Source organism: Hippoglossus stenolepis, chromosome 14 (assembly GCF_022539355.2).
Source record: "Hippoglossus stenolepis isolate QCI-W04-F060 chromosome 14, HSTE1.2, whole genome shotgun sequence".
NCBI classification, from domain to species: Eukaryota; Metazoa; Chordata; class Actinopteri; order Pleuronectiformes; family Pleuronectidae; genus Hippoglossus; species Hippoglossus stenolepis.
Window position 1 is genome coordinate 16,083,153 of NC_061496.1, and position 18,160 is coordinate 16,101,312.

At 43.5% G+C, this 18,160-nt stretch overlaps 3 protein-coding genes across 3 annotated transcripts in view; 1 reads left to right on the top strand and 2 right to left on the bottom strand.

Moving 5' to 3' along the window:
- Positions 1-957: 957 nt before the first annotated feature.
- cks2 (CDC28 protein kinase regulatory subunit 2) lies at positions 958-2,933 on the top strand. Its single transcript, XM_035176495.2, has 3 exons — positions 958-1,132; positions 1,574-1,701; positions 2,417-2,933. Exons 1-3 carry the CDS (start codon positions 999-1,001, stop codon positions 2,458-2,460), a joined length of 306 nt encoding a protein of 101 aa, XP_035032386.2. The 5' UTR covers positions 958-998; the 3' UTR covers positions 2,461-2,933.
- Positions 2,934-3,006: 73 nt separating this feature from the next.
- On the bottom strand, positions 3,007-5,213 carry odf3l2b (outer dense fiber of sperm tails 3-like 2b). The gene is given in 4 exon segments (XM_047342982.1): positions 3,007-3,494; positions 3,730-3,864; positions 4,313-4,423; positions 5,174-5,213. Coding segments are annotated over 4 exon segments (774 nt in total).
- Positions 5,214-7,176: 1,963 nt separating this feature from the next.
- The window catches only part of cpamd8 (C3 and PZP like alpha-2-macroglobulin domain containing 8), a 45,835-nt gene continuing 34,851 nt past the window's right edge, over positions 7,177-18,160 (bottom strand). Inside the window, exons 36-44 of the mRNA XM_035176204.2 lie at positions 17,160-17,416; positions 16,983-17,070; positions 14,135-14,209; positions 13,728-13,833; positions 13,398-13,508; positions 13,106-13,318; positions 11,177-11,251; positions 9,045-9,246; positions 7,177-8,297 (exon numbers count right to left, since the gene is read on the bottom strand). Coding sequence (XP_035032095.1) covers position 8,297; positions 9,045-9,246; positions 11,177-11,251; positions 13,106-13,318; positions 13,398-13,508; positions 13,728-13,833; positions 14,135-14,209; positions 16,983-17,070; positions 17,160-17,416 — 1,128 coding nt within the window. The 3' untranslated portion in view covers positions 7,177-8,296. The remainder of the gene's footprint in view (positions 8,298-9,044; positions 9,247-11,176; positions 11,252-13,105; positions 13,319-13,397; positions 13,509-13,727; positions 13,834-14,134; positions 14,210-16,982; positions 17,071-17,159; positions 17,417-18,160) is intronic.

An 18,160-nucleotide genomic window follows, 5' to 3' on the forward strand; every position in this document is an offset into this window, starting at 1 on the left:
ACATATTGATGATTGAAAGCAAACATGGGGAGTGATTACGTCAGTGCTGTGTTCACCGCCCCCTGGAGGAGTTCAGTGAACTTCCGTTTGAGCTTTGAGTCGAGAGGGAAACAAGTTCAGTTTAATTCACTGCGGAGAATCATGGAGGCGCACGTGTTGTGCAGAGAGTGGAGAGATGCAGAGCTCCCACTGCGCCTGTTTGTCGTTTTCAAAAAACCTCCTGCAAAAGAACCAGAAATCTACGGTGGCCGAGAGAGCTCAACGCACTGCAAATTAACAAAACACATGCAAATAGAAAAAACTATTTCCTCAATTTGACGACACATGCGCTGCAAAAACTCACAACACATGCAAATACAGAATACAGCCATGTTCATCACTTTTTCATCTGGAAACATTTCCGTTGTCGTTTTCGCAATTTGCAGCGTGTTGTTGTGTTTGCATGTGTTGCAGCGCATGTGTCGTCATATTGATTAAGTTATTTTCTTAATTTCTTAATTTGCACGTGTTTTTTACATTTACACATGTTTTTTTTATAATCATGTTCTTTTCTATTTACACGTTTTTTCTATTTTCTATTTTTTTCTTAATTTGCATGTGTTTTTTCTCCATTTAAACATGATTCTTCTACTTTCATGTGTTTTTTTCTATTAACACATGTTTATTCTACTTTCATGTGTTTTCTTAATTTGCAGTGCGTTGATCTCTCTCAGCCACCGTAGAAAACTTTTCAAAATACATCAGATATATTTCACCTAACACCTAAAACTTATTTAAACTTTATCTACTTAACCCATGTGGCATAAAACGTGTTTTTAAATTATTTTGAGCAAATGCACTAACTGTTCCAAAATCATTTTTTCCTCGTTTCCTCCGCCTCCTCAGAAGCACATCTCTCATGAAATAGACGATCTGTGTTAGAAGGGTCGGTCTCCTGCGTGGACCAATCACAGCGCGGAGCCGTTGAGGTTTGAATCCCGGTCAGAAAACAGCGGCAGATGACAGAAGCTTGTTTCCTGGTCTACAGCAGTGACGGACTTTTCTACAACACATCTGCGGACTTCACACCCAACATGTCGAAGAAACAGATCTACTACTCTGACAAGTACACCGACGAGGAGTTCGAGTACAGGTGCGGCTACCGATGACGCTAACGTGTTCAAATGTCCGTTGTTTTGACTCCAGCGGATAGTTAGCTAACTTCGGAGAGACGAGGTTAGCTCCGGGGCTAAACACAACGTTAACGCCCGTTGGCAACTCCCTCCCTGTGTGTTTAGTTTGATATGAATGTGTAAGGTTATTGTCTCGTTTATACCATTTAAAGAAACCACCCTATGCTCCACTTATTGCTTACGTGTGTCGTAAAGTCGTTATGCTAACGTTACGTAGCTGCCGCAGGTAAAATGGGAGGAAACAAGCTAACGCCCCGTTTCTGATGTTGTAAATTGAGTTGCCGAGTGTTTACGTTGCATTTAATTCACCTGTGATTGACGTGAAGTCGTTTCCCTCACAAAGCTACTCTCTGGGCCCCAGTGGGTCCTTCCTCACACTTGAGCTCCTCTTCCTCTCACAGGCATGTCGTGCTCCCGAAGCAGCTGTCTAAACTGGTGCCCTCCTCCCACCTGATGAGCGAGGACGAGTGGAGGGGAATGGGGGTGCAACAGAGCCAGGGCTGGATTCACTACATGATCCACAAGCCAGGTGAGTCCCACATGGAGCCCAGAGGACAGGCTCCCACTGTAATGATACTCTCAAGGCACCCAGAGAGAGAGAGAGAGACAGCTGGAGTCATTCCCTCAGGTCGAGACGAAGAGTGTAAGAGAAATCGTAAAAGATCCACAGTCTTAGTATTAAACAAAGTTAATGTATTAGAAAGAGGTGGTAGGAGCCACTGGTGCTCATGGGAGGGAAGACATGTCAGGAATTTCGAGGAAAACTTATGTCACAAAATAATGGCATGAAGACTGCAAAATAAAGTCTAACTGAAACACAAGAGAATGGTGGATATTATCCATGATCCCCAGTTTCCTGAACCAGAAGAGTTGCTGCTGTAACAAATTCACAAAACAGTTTAGAATATGTGATATTGAAAAGGTTTTTCTCTCTAGATATCGGAGAGAACTGCTGGTTTATAATGACTTCTAAGTCTTTTGAACTGATCTGCAGTTCAACATTACTCTTCAACTTGCTGATTCTGGCAGTTTAGACTATTAGTCAGTTGCACACTTCTCACAGGAGATCGTACCCGCTCACCAAAGTTACATTTAGCAAGAACGGGCACTGTTCTTCCCATTTTATATCACAGGACCATTAAACTAATGTTGCTTTAAAATCTGCTTGCATGTGCCATTGGACTGTGTCAAAGCTCAGACCACAGATGATACTGATGCACTGATCCTTTGCTTTCACTCTGCAGAGCCCCACATACTGCTTTTCAGAAGGCCTCTCCCACAGGACTGAACGGGAACCATCTGTAGAATACCTGCTATCATCTCTGCTTCTTAGTATCGTCTTTGGACCGTACATCGCTCCTGCGTACATCTCTACATTTGTTGTAAATGTATTGTGTAGCAAACCCTTAGTTGTATTATTTTTTTCTTTCTAAGTCCCTCAATTTTTAGAGGTAATTAGAGGCAACTATCTTGATTCTGCTGTGAATGATGATTAATGATATGGAGAACGTTTGTCTGTCAACTGTACATTTTTTAATGTTTTTAAATGTCTTCGGAAGTCGTTTTGTTAAGATTGATTTATTTACTGAGTGGTCATACAGACATAGGGTTTTATTTTTTCTTAAGCCTATGGTTAACACCTGGTGTTTGAATGTTTGTGTTATGTACATATTTAATTTCTAGGTATTATACATTTTGACACTGAGTCAGGATTGATTCAAAATACACTTTGAAAGAACAAAATAAATTGTACTTTCTTTACATGTGTTGCTCAAACATATTCTCCTTCCAATGCATAATGATGTTTCTGTCATTCCCTCCAAGTGATTGATGTTCAGTCAGAAATGTGGACAACCAGTGGGGTGACAAATTCGGAGTGTCTGATGCCCAGAGAGAAGGCCGGCGCCCGGGCCTTGTGAACTGTCACTTTCTCTGGGTTGTAAGTTCCAGGACCAGGCTTCTTGGTGGTGTCTCTGGGTAAACTGTGTCGTCCCAGCATGGAATACGCAGGCTGTCGGTTTAAATACACACCTGGGTCCGTGCTGTTGTACCTGCAAGGCCCGGGCGTCTTGGCCAAATCCACAGATGGTCCTCCTGTGCTGTAAGTACCCAACAGTGTGTAGCTTGCACTGGCTGGCTTGTTTGGGACTTGAGGGCCCATGAGTGGAGGGAGGCAATACTTGTTAGGAGCAGGTACTGAGTCGACGCTGCGGTAGAGTGTGCGGGAGCCCATTGTGTAGGAAGGAGGTCTACGCTGGACGTTGCATGGCGAAGCTTTCTCAGGACTGTAGGCCCCCGGTCCTGGTGTCCGCAAGAGCTCCTCTAATGAAGAGAGAACAGTTGAATAATATAAAACCTTCAAGTCAGAACCATACGGTTGAGGAGCATCAGATTTTAAGCTTCAGCAGCTGACAAAGAATCTCAACAAGTGTCAGAAACAAGTGTTTTTCGATAACGGTTGATTGTAACAGCCGTGAATAAGGTTGTAGCGTTACATTAATTTTAAAAATATCAGTATATAAAGGAAAATATGCACTAAAAAATATATATTTTTCACAATGCAGGGGTAGAAACTTACTCTGTTCTTTCATTCTGCCCAACATGGAGTACGAGGGCGTGCCATCTTTACCAAAGCGAGTGATCTTTGCATCAACATGGTAACGAGGCCCCGGACTGGAGTCAACACAATACACTGCAGGGAATGTAAACATATATTATAAACTAGTAGTTTCTCCTCACTCTTGTTGAGGGTGAAGGGCAGAGGATGTCACACCTTGTTAAAGCCCTATGAGACAAATTGTGATTTGTGAATATGGGCTATACAAATAAAGTTTGATTGATTGATAAACTCAATATAATGTCTCATCCTGTGTTTGACTTGATCAAGCAATGACTTCAAATTAGACTTGCTTGGTGAATAAAGAGATTTTGTCTCCATCTACTGGATATAGCTTGATATTGCACCACCATGGCGATAACACTGACTTAGTTTATGTGATTCAGAGTAATTATCCTGTAAAGATTAGCTCTTGGTTATGAGCAGCTTTGACACTAAAGTTCATTCAGACCAAGACAGTTACAAAAAAAGAAATAATGAAGTTTCGACCAAATCTAAAAGTAAGAAATAAAATGTGTCTCACTGTTGTCGCTCATCTTGCCATGGAAAGAGTAGGCAGGGCTGGTTGCTTTGGTGAAGTCATGGCCAATAAATCCGATGGTTGGAGGAAGCCCATAGCGACCAGGACCTGGCCCTAAACACAGAGGGGCACTGTGGGGTCTCTGCACACTTCTTTACTATTTCACATAAACATCAGGTGCCTCAAATTACATCTGCAGTGCTCAAATGACAGATTTGCATAAAGGGATTCAGAGTGGCAACAATTAGTTTTCCATTGAAAGGGCAAATGTCATGTATGAAGCTTCATGTGCCAGAGTAAAGTATTTCTACACCTTCATCAGTTGCCAGAAAAACAAAGGTCTAAGTCCGTGAGTAATAAATATGTCTACAAAGTCACAAAATGAGTGTATTTCACTCAACCTTAAAAACATTTAGATTTATTACAACGTGAGAAGCAAAACCGATGTGCTTCATTAACATTCTGTTCTCGTCTGTCAGCCAATCAGCCTGCAGCTATTAGTGATTAAACCTCTGCATCTGATTTCTGTCTGCTGTGCACACGGGGTCAGACAAACAGCGAGCAGATCCGATCAGAGCAGGACGGTGCTGCAGGGAAAAGAATTAGGATTACATCAGCGTACAAGTGTTCGGAGGCATGTGCACACGCAGAGCGAGCTGGAGCATTTTTCACAGACAGGAGCGAGTCCTGGCAGGTCTGCACTCTGAGAAATCCTCCACTCTGACACAGTGTTGCCCTTTGAAATGATGACACGTCATATGACACAAAGTGACCGGCTGCAACTCAGGTAATGATGTTCATGTCTTCACGCAGGGTGTAAAAGGAAAAGTAGCTTTTGGTAAAACTTTATTTTGATGAAGTTACCTCTTTCTCTTCCTGCAATCGCTGGATATTTCTTCTCCATTGACTCTTTGAAGAAGTGATGGATCCTTCAGGAATCCCTCAATAGCAGCAAAACTATAGAAACATTCATACACGTTTGACCTTAACAGGACAAATCGAACTATAGAAAATAAAAACTTTGAAGCTAATATTTTTTTGTACCTTACCACAGGAAAATTCCTCCTCTCAGCCAGACCTGAGGCAGGTTTCATCCTCACAAATCCAAACAGTCATCAGGGGAGCACTGGAGGAAACTCCTCGATCCATGAACACCTCTGTGGTCTTCAATTATCACAGTGTAGTTTATCCAGGATCCAGCATCACCCGTGCCTCCACTGACACTGAAACCCAGAACCCTGGATGATCCAGAATCAATCTCTAATTTCCTCTGAAACAATCAAGAAACCTGAGACCTATAACACACAAAGTGTTAACAGCGGAGCGGCCTCTGCCCCTTTGCTTTTGTCAAATGCTCCATCCACAGTGGCTCCTGACAGGTGAATGGGGCCCTTCCTCCACACAGGTACATGTATAGGTGCACTCAGCTGTTGTGTAGGAACAATGTCATCACTCCGATTCACTCTCATGTAACGCTAGCTCCCCTGCAAACCATGAAACCAGGATCCCCCTCTCTCTCCCTCCTTTCTCTTTTCAGTCTTTCTGCTCATCGCAGTGTGGAGACGCTATATCACTCCTCAGCCGTGCATGCAGTTGCCACGGTGACTGCTGCGGATACTTTGCTGCAGACAGGTCCCCTGCACTGTTGGCTTGTTGTCACAACAGGAGTTGGACTGGATGGGGAGATCATTGTCTGGGCTCAGGATGGAGGGAGGGAGGAAAGTTTTTGTGCTGTTTCATCACTTTTATCTCAAACAGAGAACAACAAGAGGTCATTTTCATTTCCCAGCATGCACAGCACTACCTTGACACTGTCTTCCCCCCTGACATCATAAAGCCCCAACACAGATGCAGGGTCAGAGGCAGTGCAGCACACCTGGAGCAGTTACTACCTTCACTCAGCAGACCCCATTGATCTGGTCATAAATTGCCGACATACAGCTGGAACACAGTGCTGGAAATTGGACCAGCAATCCTCTGGTTTGTCATCTTTAACTCGAGGTCAAACTGATTACCTAGATGCAGTTACAGTTCCCTCTTTCATCTCCTCCAATCCCAGTGATAATTTGGGGTTGAGATTTGAAAGACTGGTTTGGAGGCCTCTGAGCAGCCGGTCGCCAGAGGCCATGGTAACCAAGAGGGTCGACAAGTGACGTGCAGAAAACAAACATTAAACTTTTACAGGCCCCAACTCCCTTGCCGCCGCTGCTGCTGCTTTGGTAACACAAATCTGGTGTCAGCAGCAACATAAACGCACACAGTGCACGCTCAAGCCTAGACGTGTGTACAGTATGTACAAACTGATACACACACACACACATGTGCATGCTTTCTGTCTCTGACACAGCAGCTTGCCAGGGGTCACAGAGTCACTTATCAAAGCAAAGGGCCTTCTGAAGCAGCAGGGCTGAAACGCAGCTCACTGCAGGCAGGAAATCATCTCCAGACTTAACTAGCTCCTCAGAGGAAATGGAGTCTTCATAAACAACTGCACTGGAGCTGCTCTGCTGGAGGAACACTCGCATGTAGTGCGCTGCATCTGCAGAAAGGACTCTGTAGGGGTAGAGGAGAAGTAGTACGAGTTAACCCTTTCAACTCTATGTGACGATGGTATTTTCTGCTTTGTGTGATGTCATTTCACGGAGCATCTTCAAATGACCAAAAGTACAGAAATTGAGTCATACAATTAAAAACCCCACAGAAATCGTATCCATTTTAACAGGGTAAAAGGTATTTCATTGCTACACTTACAAAGTGAATCAGGACATGCAAAATAAACAGAGACTCAAACGCAGGAAACACATACGACTCATCAGGTCTCGTCTGCTTATCAACCACAGTGTAAATCCGACAGAATCAAACACCTGGATTGTATACAAATTTTATTCTCGTTTGTTTTAAAAAGCACAAAGTTTTGATATGAATCTCGGGGGGGCTACATTTAATCAAATTTGGTACATTTACACAAATTTAAAACTTCATTCTTGATTGGGTTTTTTTTTGAGTTGATTGCTTCACAAATCAAAATTTAACAAAGAAAAAAAAAAACACAATAGCTTATGAACTGTACAATCAAATCTCAAGGTAGGTAAGGTGAAAGGCGACTTGAGAGTAGGTGATGGTCGTGTCTTGATACGATAGTTTCAGAAACATGTCAGCCGGCGCGTCCTGGTGCACCGCTGGTCGAAAGACGCATCTGTTGTAACTGTAAAGTCCACGGTGTGAGTCGGCCAGAGGCCTTCGCTACATGTCAGTCAGCCCCCCCGTCTCTCACTCCTCAGGTTTCCTGTCAATCTCTAATGTGCTGTTTCAAAAAAAAAAAAAATCTCAAGAATGAAAAACATGTCAGCTTATGTTTCTGTAAAGCATATGGTTAACATATGTCTTTTTCCAGCACCAGATATTCATCAATCAAGTCAATTATTGGGTTAAAGCTTGCTATGAAAGGAAAAAATGCATCTGATAGCACAAACTGTATCTTTTGTTTGAACCGAAAGAACCGCAAGGGTAAAAAGTCGACTGTGTGGGCAGACAATGACAAAAAAAAAAATACAAATGATATGACATCTAGCTACAAATAAATACCACAGATAGAAAATATAACAAAAATATTTTGCTTAAAGTCAGGTGTAATTACAAACATAAATACTTGATTATTTCTTCTAGTGATTATAAAGGCAGTACAGTGAATAACAAAGACGCTATGGTGCCTATTGGTGACCGGGAGTCTGGAGGAAGAACAGTAGAAGTCTGGAGGACACAAGCTTAATAACAATCACGCACAGTCACATCCGATTGCACACAAACACACATATATGAATGCATCCGCTCAAACATACACACACTTGCTCACAGAGTCACTCTCGTTCTCCAGACTCCACCATCTCTTCCTTTCAGGAGTCCCAAGTCTTCTCTTTCCATTCACTAACATATATTCACAAATAATGTACAATTTGGAGGAAGGTATGGTTTCGCTCTCTGAAGGTTTCTGTGGACGACAGGAAAAACAAAAACACACTTTCAATATCACATTATCTCAGACACAGTTACAGCATCTTTCTCTGAACAAGAAACCTGTGGAGTGACAATGTTATTTAACTTTCCAACAGCAGGCAACAGTTCTTTGTTAAACATTATAACCATGGATCAAATACGGATAAAGAAAATTGCGGAAGACTGTTCGAGTCAGGCATAAGAAAAATGAAAGGAGGGAGATTTCTTTTCCTTTTGCATTTCGAGAATAAAGTTGAAATGCTGAGCCACTGACAGCTGTGGGAGATTCCATCATTCCAAACTTGTGTGGTTTCTCCTGAACGGACAGTTTAGGCACAATCCCTTCAAAGACCTTATACTGATAACCACTAAGTATTTGTGTGCTAAAATAATAATAATAATAAGCTGGTTACTGAAACAGATTCTGAAATACAATTTCATCAATTCATCTATGCAAGGCATTTTGTGGAGGCGGACACATGTGTTGGTAGTTTGATATATTCTTGAAGATCACTTTAATCTTGAAATTTCAAATTTATTTCAACTTTATAATGGATATGAAAAAGATTATCTGATTTAGTTTGACTTTATTCTCAATATTTTTGCCTTTATTCTGGAAATGCAAAATGTAATAATAAAAATCTCCCTCTTCTCATTTTAAATAAGTCAAATTCTAACCCGGTGATGAGAACACGTATTCCCAGTGTAATTGGCTGTTTATTTTTTTCCTCTATGCACATACCATCGTTCAGGGGTGTTTTTTGTGTCCAGTGTGGGTAGCTGGGTATCTGCTGTGATGAGCACCTTCTGCTCCACGTCCTCCCCACCTTCAGGAAGGTAGAAATGCTCCCCCGCCTCTGCGTCAGCAAGGAAAGGATCCGAATCTGGGTCGTATTCGTAGGAGTAGTAGGAAACCTCTGCCATGGACCCCTGCTCCTCTTCACCTGGACACATCGGTTTCAGTTAGTGAGAGATACAGACACATCAAGAGATAAAGCCAATTGAAATGTTGATAACAAAATCTGATACGCAATGACGGCCACTGGATTTAAATTCTGAAGTGTTGCGTGACCTGGACATCTTCAGCAGCAATACCCCACCAGTGACAGTAGGGGTCCTTCTACTTCTACTTTAAAATATTTTTGCAACACCATCGTGTTCTACTTTAAAGTCACTATATTTGGATGAGGGCATGGTTTCATTAAATGCTTATATTAGATTTGCACTTATTATGACTCTTCTACAACCACATTCAGCTTATTTAAACACTGTGATGACCATTCGACTTCATGGTGAGTTCTAACACGCAAACCAAAAAAGATAATGTAAACCTTTAATTCACAAAGTGGGAAATGTAAACTTTACGCGAGTTGAAAACACGCACATGACAGGAAACTCAACCCGAAGCCAGTGAGTCTGTGTATCCAGTTTACTGTATCCTCTGGTACAAGCTCGCTCATAGGACAAGTCTGCACAGGGAAGCTAATTCCACAGCTTCCTCCACTGTTCCAGTGGAAACTGTCAGTTCCTTGGCACAACCCACCTTCACCTATTACACTCTCGGTGCACTTAGCGGGCATGTCGTCAACTTTCTAATGGTTTACAATGACAGTGTTTTTACAGTGCTTATTCAACCTAATCTCCCCTGTGGTTATCATGCTGGAGGTGAGCATGTCAGGCTGTGTGCGTGTTTGCCTCCGTATGCATACGTGTTCGTGCACAAATCCTCATATTATCGTATATATACACATAAAGAAATGTGGTGTGTGTGTTTAGGTATATTTGTGTGTGTGTGCGTGTGTGTGTGCATGTGAGTACATAACAGAATTCCTGTGGTGAGTGTAAAGCGTTTTTCTACTATGGAGACCTTTCCCTGAGAGCAGCTTTGTGAGCTACTGGGAGCTGCAGGCTGGGAAACAAGTCCGTGCAGGCTGCGCCACATCACTCACACACACACATACATACATACATACATACACAGACACACACACTAAAGTGGGATATATCATTGATATCTCACACAATACCACATGCAATCCATGCACATCCGTGTGCAGCATGTATGTGCAGCATGCACACTCTTGCAGCTTGTAAACGGCTGCAGCGCCTCTTTATGTTTTCATTGCCAAATGTAACACAGCTACATCCTCCCTCCGCACGCAGCCAAACATCCTATCAGGAATTCTCTGGCTGCCTCCCTGGAAGTGACTGCAGATCTAAGCTCATGGCACAGCAACAATCAGGCCTGCAGCGTGAAACCTATCCACCTATTTATCACACCGATTGTAGACATGATGTGGCAGCAGGGGAATGTGCTGCCACACAAACCATCTCCATCTCTATTTCTCTCCTCTCATCACCCTTTGATCTGTCTGTATTTTGTCTTTTTATTACACCCCACACATCTTTTCATCTTTTTCTTCTCACAATTTTTTCCTCCTACCCTTTTGAACTCCCATTCTTTGCATGATAAAAAAAAACCACACATAAACACACAAATACATTATATTTAAAATATAACGTGCACTTAACATGCAATCTAATTGCATTTATTTGCACACGCCACCATTAGATACCAATGTGTCTGAAATATTGACTCTAAATTTACATTTAGCTGACACAGACTCTCAGACTGAGCCATCGTGGATGCAGAAGCAGATAGATTAAAAGCCGCAGATGGAACATGCTGCAGACAACGTGTGCATAGCAACAACAACTGGTGAAGAAGTAAACGCTATCTCTGCTGCTGGACCTCAGCAGGCAGATGGAGGGAAGGTTAGAGAGCAAGACAGGGCTGATATAGAGGAGTGTACTGTATGTAGGAGTCGGGAGTTCATCTAAAGCTATGTTTAGTATAGTGGCAGATGAAGTTACCTGTGTGTACAGGCACTGAGGGCTGCTCAGTTTCCTGGTTCGCTGTCGGTTGCTTGTCCTCCACCGTGGTCTCCACTGGAAAGACAAACACACACACGTTTGATTATTCACGTTTATGCGGTGGCCACGGCACATACGAGAAAAAAAGTAGTTATGAATTAAACAGAGTTTCAGTGTTGCATAATCTAAATACTGCCCAGAAGCATTATCCACCCCACTGAGCAACACCTCTGATGTACACTCTGTCTCAACAGGAGCCTGCATTAAAAAAGACTTTCCAAAAATAGCAGGGGCCAAACCGCGGCCGAGGGGGCCATGTGTGGAAACAAATTATCTCTTTTTCCTATTCAAAAAGGGGGGAAATGGTGGCATTGAATGTCCCCCCCACGCAACTGTACACAAACAAACAAGGTCAGGGAGCACCAAACAAAACCACGGTTCCTTTGATGATCGACGCAACACAAACCACTTGGCACAACCGCGGCTCTTTAACCACCAAAGTTTTGTCTATGTCTTTTCCCCCAATCCGCTCCACAACATGAAGGCTCCTTTGTTGTTGGGCTGTGCGTCGGAAAGGAATGTGACAAGGATTTCAAAGGGCTGGACAAAAGCACTCTGTCATTTGGACGGAGCCCTGTAATACAGCGGGGAGCAAAAGAGGGCGGAGGGGGTGCGACGGGGAGAAAACTCTTCCAGTAATCAGCTCAACACCTGAACAGCTGTTTCCACACACAGAGGAGCGGAGGGGCGAACACACACACACACACACACACACACACAGACGTGTACCAGATGCATGAGCGATGCGCGGTGGACGGTTCCACGGAGATGCTGATGGCAAAGCAAAGTCAAACATGTGTATCCAATAAAATACGCAAGGAAGAAGACAAACACTTGTTTCTTATAAAGGAAGAGATGATAAAACCTAAAGCTGGATGACGAGGCCAAAAGTTATATCATAAACAAATATATTTTTATATCAGTCGATTTTGATAATTATCATGATATGTCCCATTATTATTTCTTTAGGTAGACAGACTGATTGTTGCTCCTTTTAAACTCTTCTCTTTATGAGCAGAAAATGACAAACACTTTACAAATCTGAGGTAGATCAACTATGTGTCAAACCTTCTCACTGTGCAAGTGCATAAGAAATACATCCGATATATATTGAACCCTTGTGTATTGCTATTGAGGAAAATTGTACTGCCATAGTTACCGATTTTGACTTATTTCCGGGCCCTAACAAACAATATTAGTGTTGAGATTGTGGCTGTTTCAAAATTCAAGCCACGTTAGCTGACTTTCATTTCACTTCACTTATTCAGCTGATGTCCTTCATGTTAGATAAGCTGCTTCCAGACTGAACTCTATATTCTCCTGAAACTATCCGGAGGGGCTGCATGTGCAAACGCAAATGTGTGAATCCGTTGCTGCCGACAATCTCCAGAGTTTCTCCTCGTCAGGTGATGTCAGAGTGAGCTCATTCTCCTGAGGATTCACAGAAATCTAGTGGGCGTGTTGATGACGTTTCTAACAGGCGACAGACAAAATACAACTATTTCAGGGTGAAAAATAGGAGCCATACACGTAGAAGACGCAGAAGAAGATGTCAACTCAGAAACACAACAAGATTTGAAAGCTTTTGGTGATACGGGCCATTGCCGGTGTCGATGTGCTGTAAACAAAAACACGTGATCTCTGCAGTGGAGAGTCAGGACCAAACTGTGCGGCCATTTTCCGGAGTTCATGACTGATAATGGACTGAGAGATTTATTTATATAAGTCGAGCTGTGTTGGCTTGGCTACATGGGTAAACATTCAGATATCTACCGAGGCTTTGGTAAAACGAGCAGCAGGATGAGTGACTGATGGAAAGACTGAACTCCAGGTGATGTCAGGCGTTGTGAGCGATAAGCGAGCTCTTACTGTGAGGACACTGGGACATTGGAACCTGCTTGATACGTGTCCCGTTTCGACAGGCAAACACCTCCATCTGACACTGGTTCTGGTAGAGCTGCCCGTCTGACCCACAAACCGGCTCGCCGTCGTAACCACAGTCCCTGTAGCAGGTGCAGCGCTCAAAGTGCTCCTCCTCCAGGCAGCCGAACACATTGTTGCACTGGTTGGCCTGCACAAAACCTGCACGAAATAATAAATAGAAGTGACTGAAGGAAACACAGTGCCTGTGTATCATGAAGGGGCGTAGAATGACTCTCACCTATCCAGTGATTGGTTGAGCTCTCCACTTCATTGCAGGTAGGGCCGTCACAAAGCTCCCGAGCCAGCGGGCTGCTCTCGCTGACGTTGTAGAACCGTGTGGCCTCGAAGGCTGCACAACAAGCAGAGACCCACACCAGCACATTCACACACCCACACACACAAAACAAAGATGACGCTCGCTCACCATAACTAGGTCATAAACGTAGAGAAAGAAAATTTCCAATTTCCATAAAATAGAAGTCACTTCATAAATCATGACCAGTGAGACGTTTTTCCTGCTCTGTAACTCTTTAAAGAGCGGCACTTAAAATATTCATCAGAGGCACACCTGGTTCGTAGTAGTCATAGATCTTGACCGGAACAGGCGCTGTCTTGCCCACAATGTATTCCCTGACAGCTTGAAAGGCCACACACGTCACACACTGGCTGGGAATCTAAGGTCAGGTGGCAAAAAGAAAAATAAACTCACAAAACATACAGACACACATGCAAATAGAGACAAATATGGACGTTGATATACTTTCACACACACTTGCAATAGTCTCCAATTATTGTGAAAACATTTACATTAGGGAACAGGGTACAGTCTGCAAGTACTTTTACTTATAATACTTTAAGTTCATTTAATAGCACTTTTACTTAAGTAGAAGGGTTAAAGTGGTACTTTTACTTTTGTCTATTTATTTGTACTTTTACTTAAGTGACATGTGACACAACAATGAGGATTCCACTCACCTCGTCGAAGTAGAACAACACTTTCCTCCCATTCAGCTCATATCGCTTCAGACCCACTCTCTTATCCATCAGCAGCTGTAGAGGGAGACGCAAGTAAAGTGTGTAGGAAAACACACAAAAAGAACCGAAGCAAATCTGCTGTACACTTGAGGATTTTAAATAAACATGAGTATGTGTGTGCTATCGGGTTCCTTGCTGAATCTGTTTGGTCGGAAATATTTTAGGAATATTTATGAGATCCCTCACACAAGTCTTTAATGATACTTTTTGAAAACTGGGTGTCAGAAACCAGCTGAGCCAACCCTCCTTTATATAAATGAGGGTTATTCCAAAATAATAGGAGCTCTTGCCAACAACAGCAACAAAAACCGCAGCCTCGGAAAAAGATCGAAACATTGAAGCAACACCTTTCTAAAAACATTATAACGTTCATAAAGGTGGGACTTACTGCACGGCTGTTGTACTATACTGCATTAGTTTTAGCTGGGTGTACCTAATAAACTGCCAGCGTAATGTTTGTAGTAGCCACGGACATGGACGTGAACACTAATCAGCACCACGGTGGACTGGACAGCTCCACCTCATGCTAATCAGGGTCTACTGTTCACACAGGATTAAATACAAAGTGTTGACTGGTTAACTCGTGCCAATGGTCTCACAAACCACGTGAACACACTGAAGAGCATCTCATTTCGCACAATCCTGGATCTCAGCTGTCAGAGATCCTTTAACTGGTGGATGTCCCTTTGTCTGCCCGTACAGTACATAACACTATGTAGTGCAGTGGCCTTACCACACTGTCAGAGTCCATATGGTCTACATTTCAATGTGCTCCATGAGTCACAACCTGAATTCAGACCATATGCAATCTACCATGTCATGACGGGCGAGGCGAGGGTGGAAAATGTACCAGGGCACCAATCATGGACTTGGTTTATATGAGTCAAAATCAACAAGGGATCAGTGAGAGCCCGATCAGAGTTTTATTATCAGTGAGTTTCTGGTATTTGGTGAACATGGTGCCCAAGTGTACAGTTGGGTTAAACGTGCATGGCTATTTCTAATAAATAGGAGCGTATATCAATGAGTAATGAGGAAATGTTGAGTGTGTGCACAGAGAGCCGGCAGAGTTAATTCCCCCTACAGGGAGATTTTTCATTCTGTCAAAGGTGGCAGCCTTTAGACAGCAGGGGTTTATGAGGTGCTCAGCCTGAGCTGGCGCCACCGAGACACACACACACACACACACACAAACACAAGATCAACAATCTATCTACAAAAAATTGCCAATGAACTCCCATAGCTCAGACGTTATGTCCGCAACGTGCGCTGGGCCGTTAAACAAAGCTCATTATATTGGGTGATAAGAAGCCGTGGGAGTTCCCAGTCAGTCATCGGGCTAATCATTCATGACTGCAGCATCCGTGAAGGCAACTAGACATGACTGTAGCGGCCAAGCTTGCCACCATAAATTGAGGAATGTAAGTGGCAGCCGGGCAGGCAGCAGTAAAACTCCGAGGGAGGCCAGCAGGGGTGTAAACTGAGCTTGTTAGCCACTGCAGCTCAGGTCAGCCTCTACTGACACACTCACAGCGGTGTGTGTGTGTGTGCAGGTTTTTGTATGCGAATGTGCGTGTTTAACATCTCCCCAGGTAGCCAGAGAGGTGGCTCTTGTAGAGGTGAACGCCTGCAGACCAAGGCCCCATAACTGTACAGTAATGAGGGACAAGCTTGTGATGGGGGGCTGGGGAGCTGACCTGGATCTAGACCTGAAATTTACCCTGACTTTCTATTATTATCCATCAGTGTCGTCGTATTTTAATTCACCCTCCATATCCAGTGTTACTCCTTTCATTCAGTTCCATGTTAACTACATTAAATCCATCCATTTCCTCTCTCCTTTGCAAACTATACAAGTTTCCTCTGAGTCTGTGCCTCATGAGGCCCCAGTGAGGTGAGTGTGTTTGGTGTTGTAGACCCAGGGAGGCCCAATGACCTCTGACCCTGAAACATTGTAACTCCACGGGGCCTGAGCTGGCTGGTCCTCTCCTCTCATCATACCTGGAAAACCCACCATAAAAAGGACCTTCATCTTCATGACCGCTCTCATGACCGTGACGAGCACATGGACACACACGGAGACACAAGGAAACACAGCTTCACATTGACCGTGTAGAAAACACACTTCAGAGGAACTGTCCCCCAGTTGAAGGAAGTCTTCAGGAGCTGGTCTGAACAACAACTTTAAACAGCAATGAAAGGAATGTCAGGTTTACATCAAAACAACGTCCACGGCACCACAGGAATAACCAAATCCAAACTATGCGTGTGTTTGTTTAAGGAGGCATCCTGTTTACGCTCTTCTATGTTTCTGAGACCCTGTTCAGTTCTGGTATTAACATCCGTCCCAAGTGATATGATCACAAGTGGTCAGCTCTCGAAAGCCTCCTGAATGCATCCTGAGTTCAGATCACTCCGACACATTCGGAGGTGGTCTGGGACAGATGTAGCACCAGTCTTGCTCATGTGTTCTGAGCCACATATGAAGGGACCACCTACTCAGCTGACGTCCACTGACCCGCTACAGTTTAAATGCACTTCTGTACGCTTCTCCATGTCCATATGTCCATTTGTTTGTAGCCACCGCCACAATATCAGCACTGACCAACACATGACTGATACTTTTCTTAAATTGATCATAGCTGCACACATTCATTCATTTAGCCCCTTCTGACTCCGCTCGCTCTTTCTCTCTCTCTGTCTGAACTGATTATCAGATAAATTCCATGAAGAACAGTCTCTAATCCTTTGACAAAGTATTTTCTGGTGTGTTAATGTGATTACCTACCCTTTCCAGACTTTCGACATCTGCTCGGAAACCGGAAATCATGGGAACTTCTATGACGGCCATGTTGGATGAGCCCGAATGGAGCCACCTAAGCAGAGAGTCGGGATGAAGGTAACAGTGTGAGAATCGGAGCTGTGCAGACCCACTCCTTATTTGTACACAGATTGTTTGTCATACCGAGCACAAACTTCAAGGGAGATTTGAAAGTCCATTTTGTCCTGGTGGGCTGCCGGGTCGTCATCATCGATGGGTGCCCGCCGCTTCCGGTTGAGCTCAGAGCGGTTGTCCGCACGGCTCCGGGAGCGCGAGGAAGGATGGCGCGAAGAGGAGGAGGGGTGCTGCAGGTGTCGCCCCTGAAAAGGTTCTTTCAGGTCCACTTTGAGCTGGAAGGCTGGTTTGGATACTGGGTCAGGTACGTTGTAACTCACATCAATCTACAGAGAGAGAGCAATGGACGTGTAGTGTTAAAGAAAGTTACCCACAGAATCAACATTGACATTTACTGTCACTGTCTTGGTCGCTTTGGTAGAATTATTCTGCCTTGCTCTTGGTATGGCTCTAGCGATGCCACAGCCAGACACTGGCACACTACCATGAAGGTTTGTACAGAGACACTTACGTATTGACTTTGCCTATTCTCAGATTTTCTTTGTCACCACCAACAGGTTGATGTTTTTGACTTTTAACGAGTTATCTCTACCGGATGGATTTTCATGAAATTTGGTTGAGACATTCATGGTTCCCAGAGGATGAATCTTATTGACTTTTCCTGTACTGGCACCACAATGTTTATATTTGTGGTTTATCGGGATATAATATTGGATGAACTGCCATAAAATCTGTTTCACAATTTGGTGAACACTGTAAGTCGTGTTGAATTATTGATCAGAACACCAGAGGCTGTTCAACGATCTAAGCACAAGTATGCGTAAGGCGTGTACAGATTCACTAGGAGTTGTACTTAGTTTGTTATTTAATCATGGGTGTGTTTCCCAAGTGTAAATAATAAATCAATCAGAGAGTGCCATCTCCAATTCCCTTGAAAAGCCTGGTATATTGTAAGAAACACAAGTAGACCATCTGTGTGTAAAAAGCAGAGTGTATGCATGTTGTGAACCCACATATGTGTGTGCATCATACACCCTTAAAATAATCCACCATTGTCATCAGACCAGGTT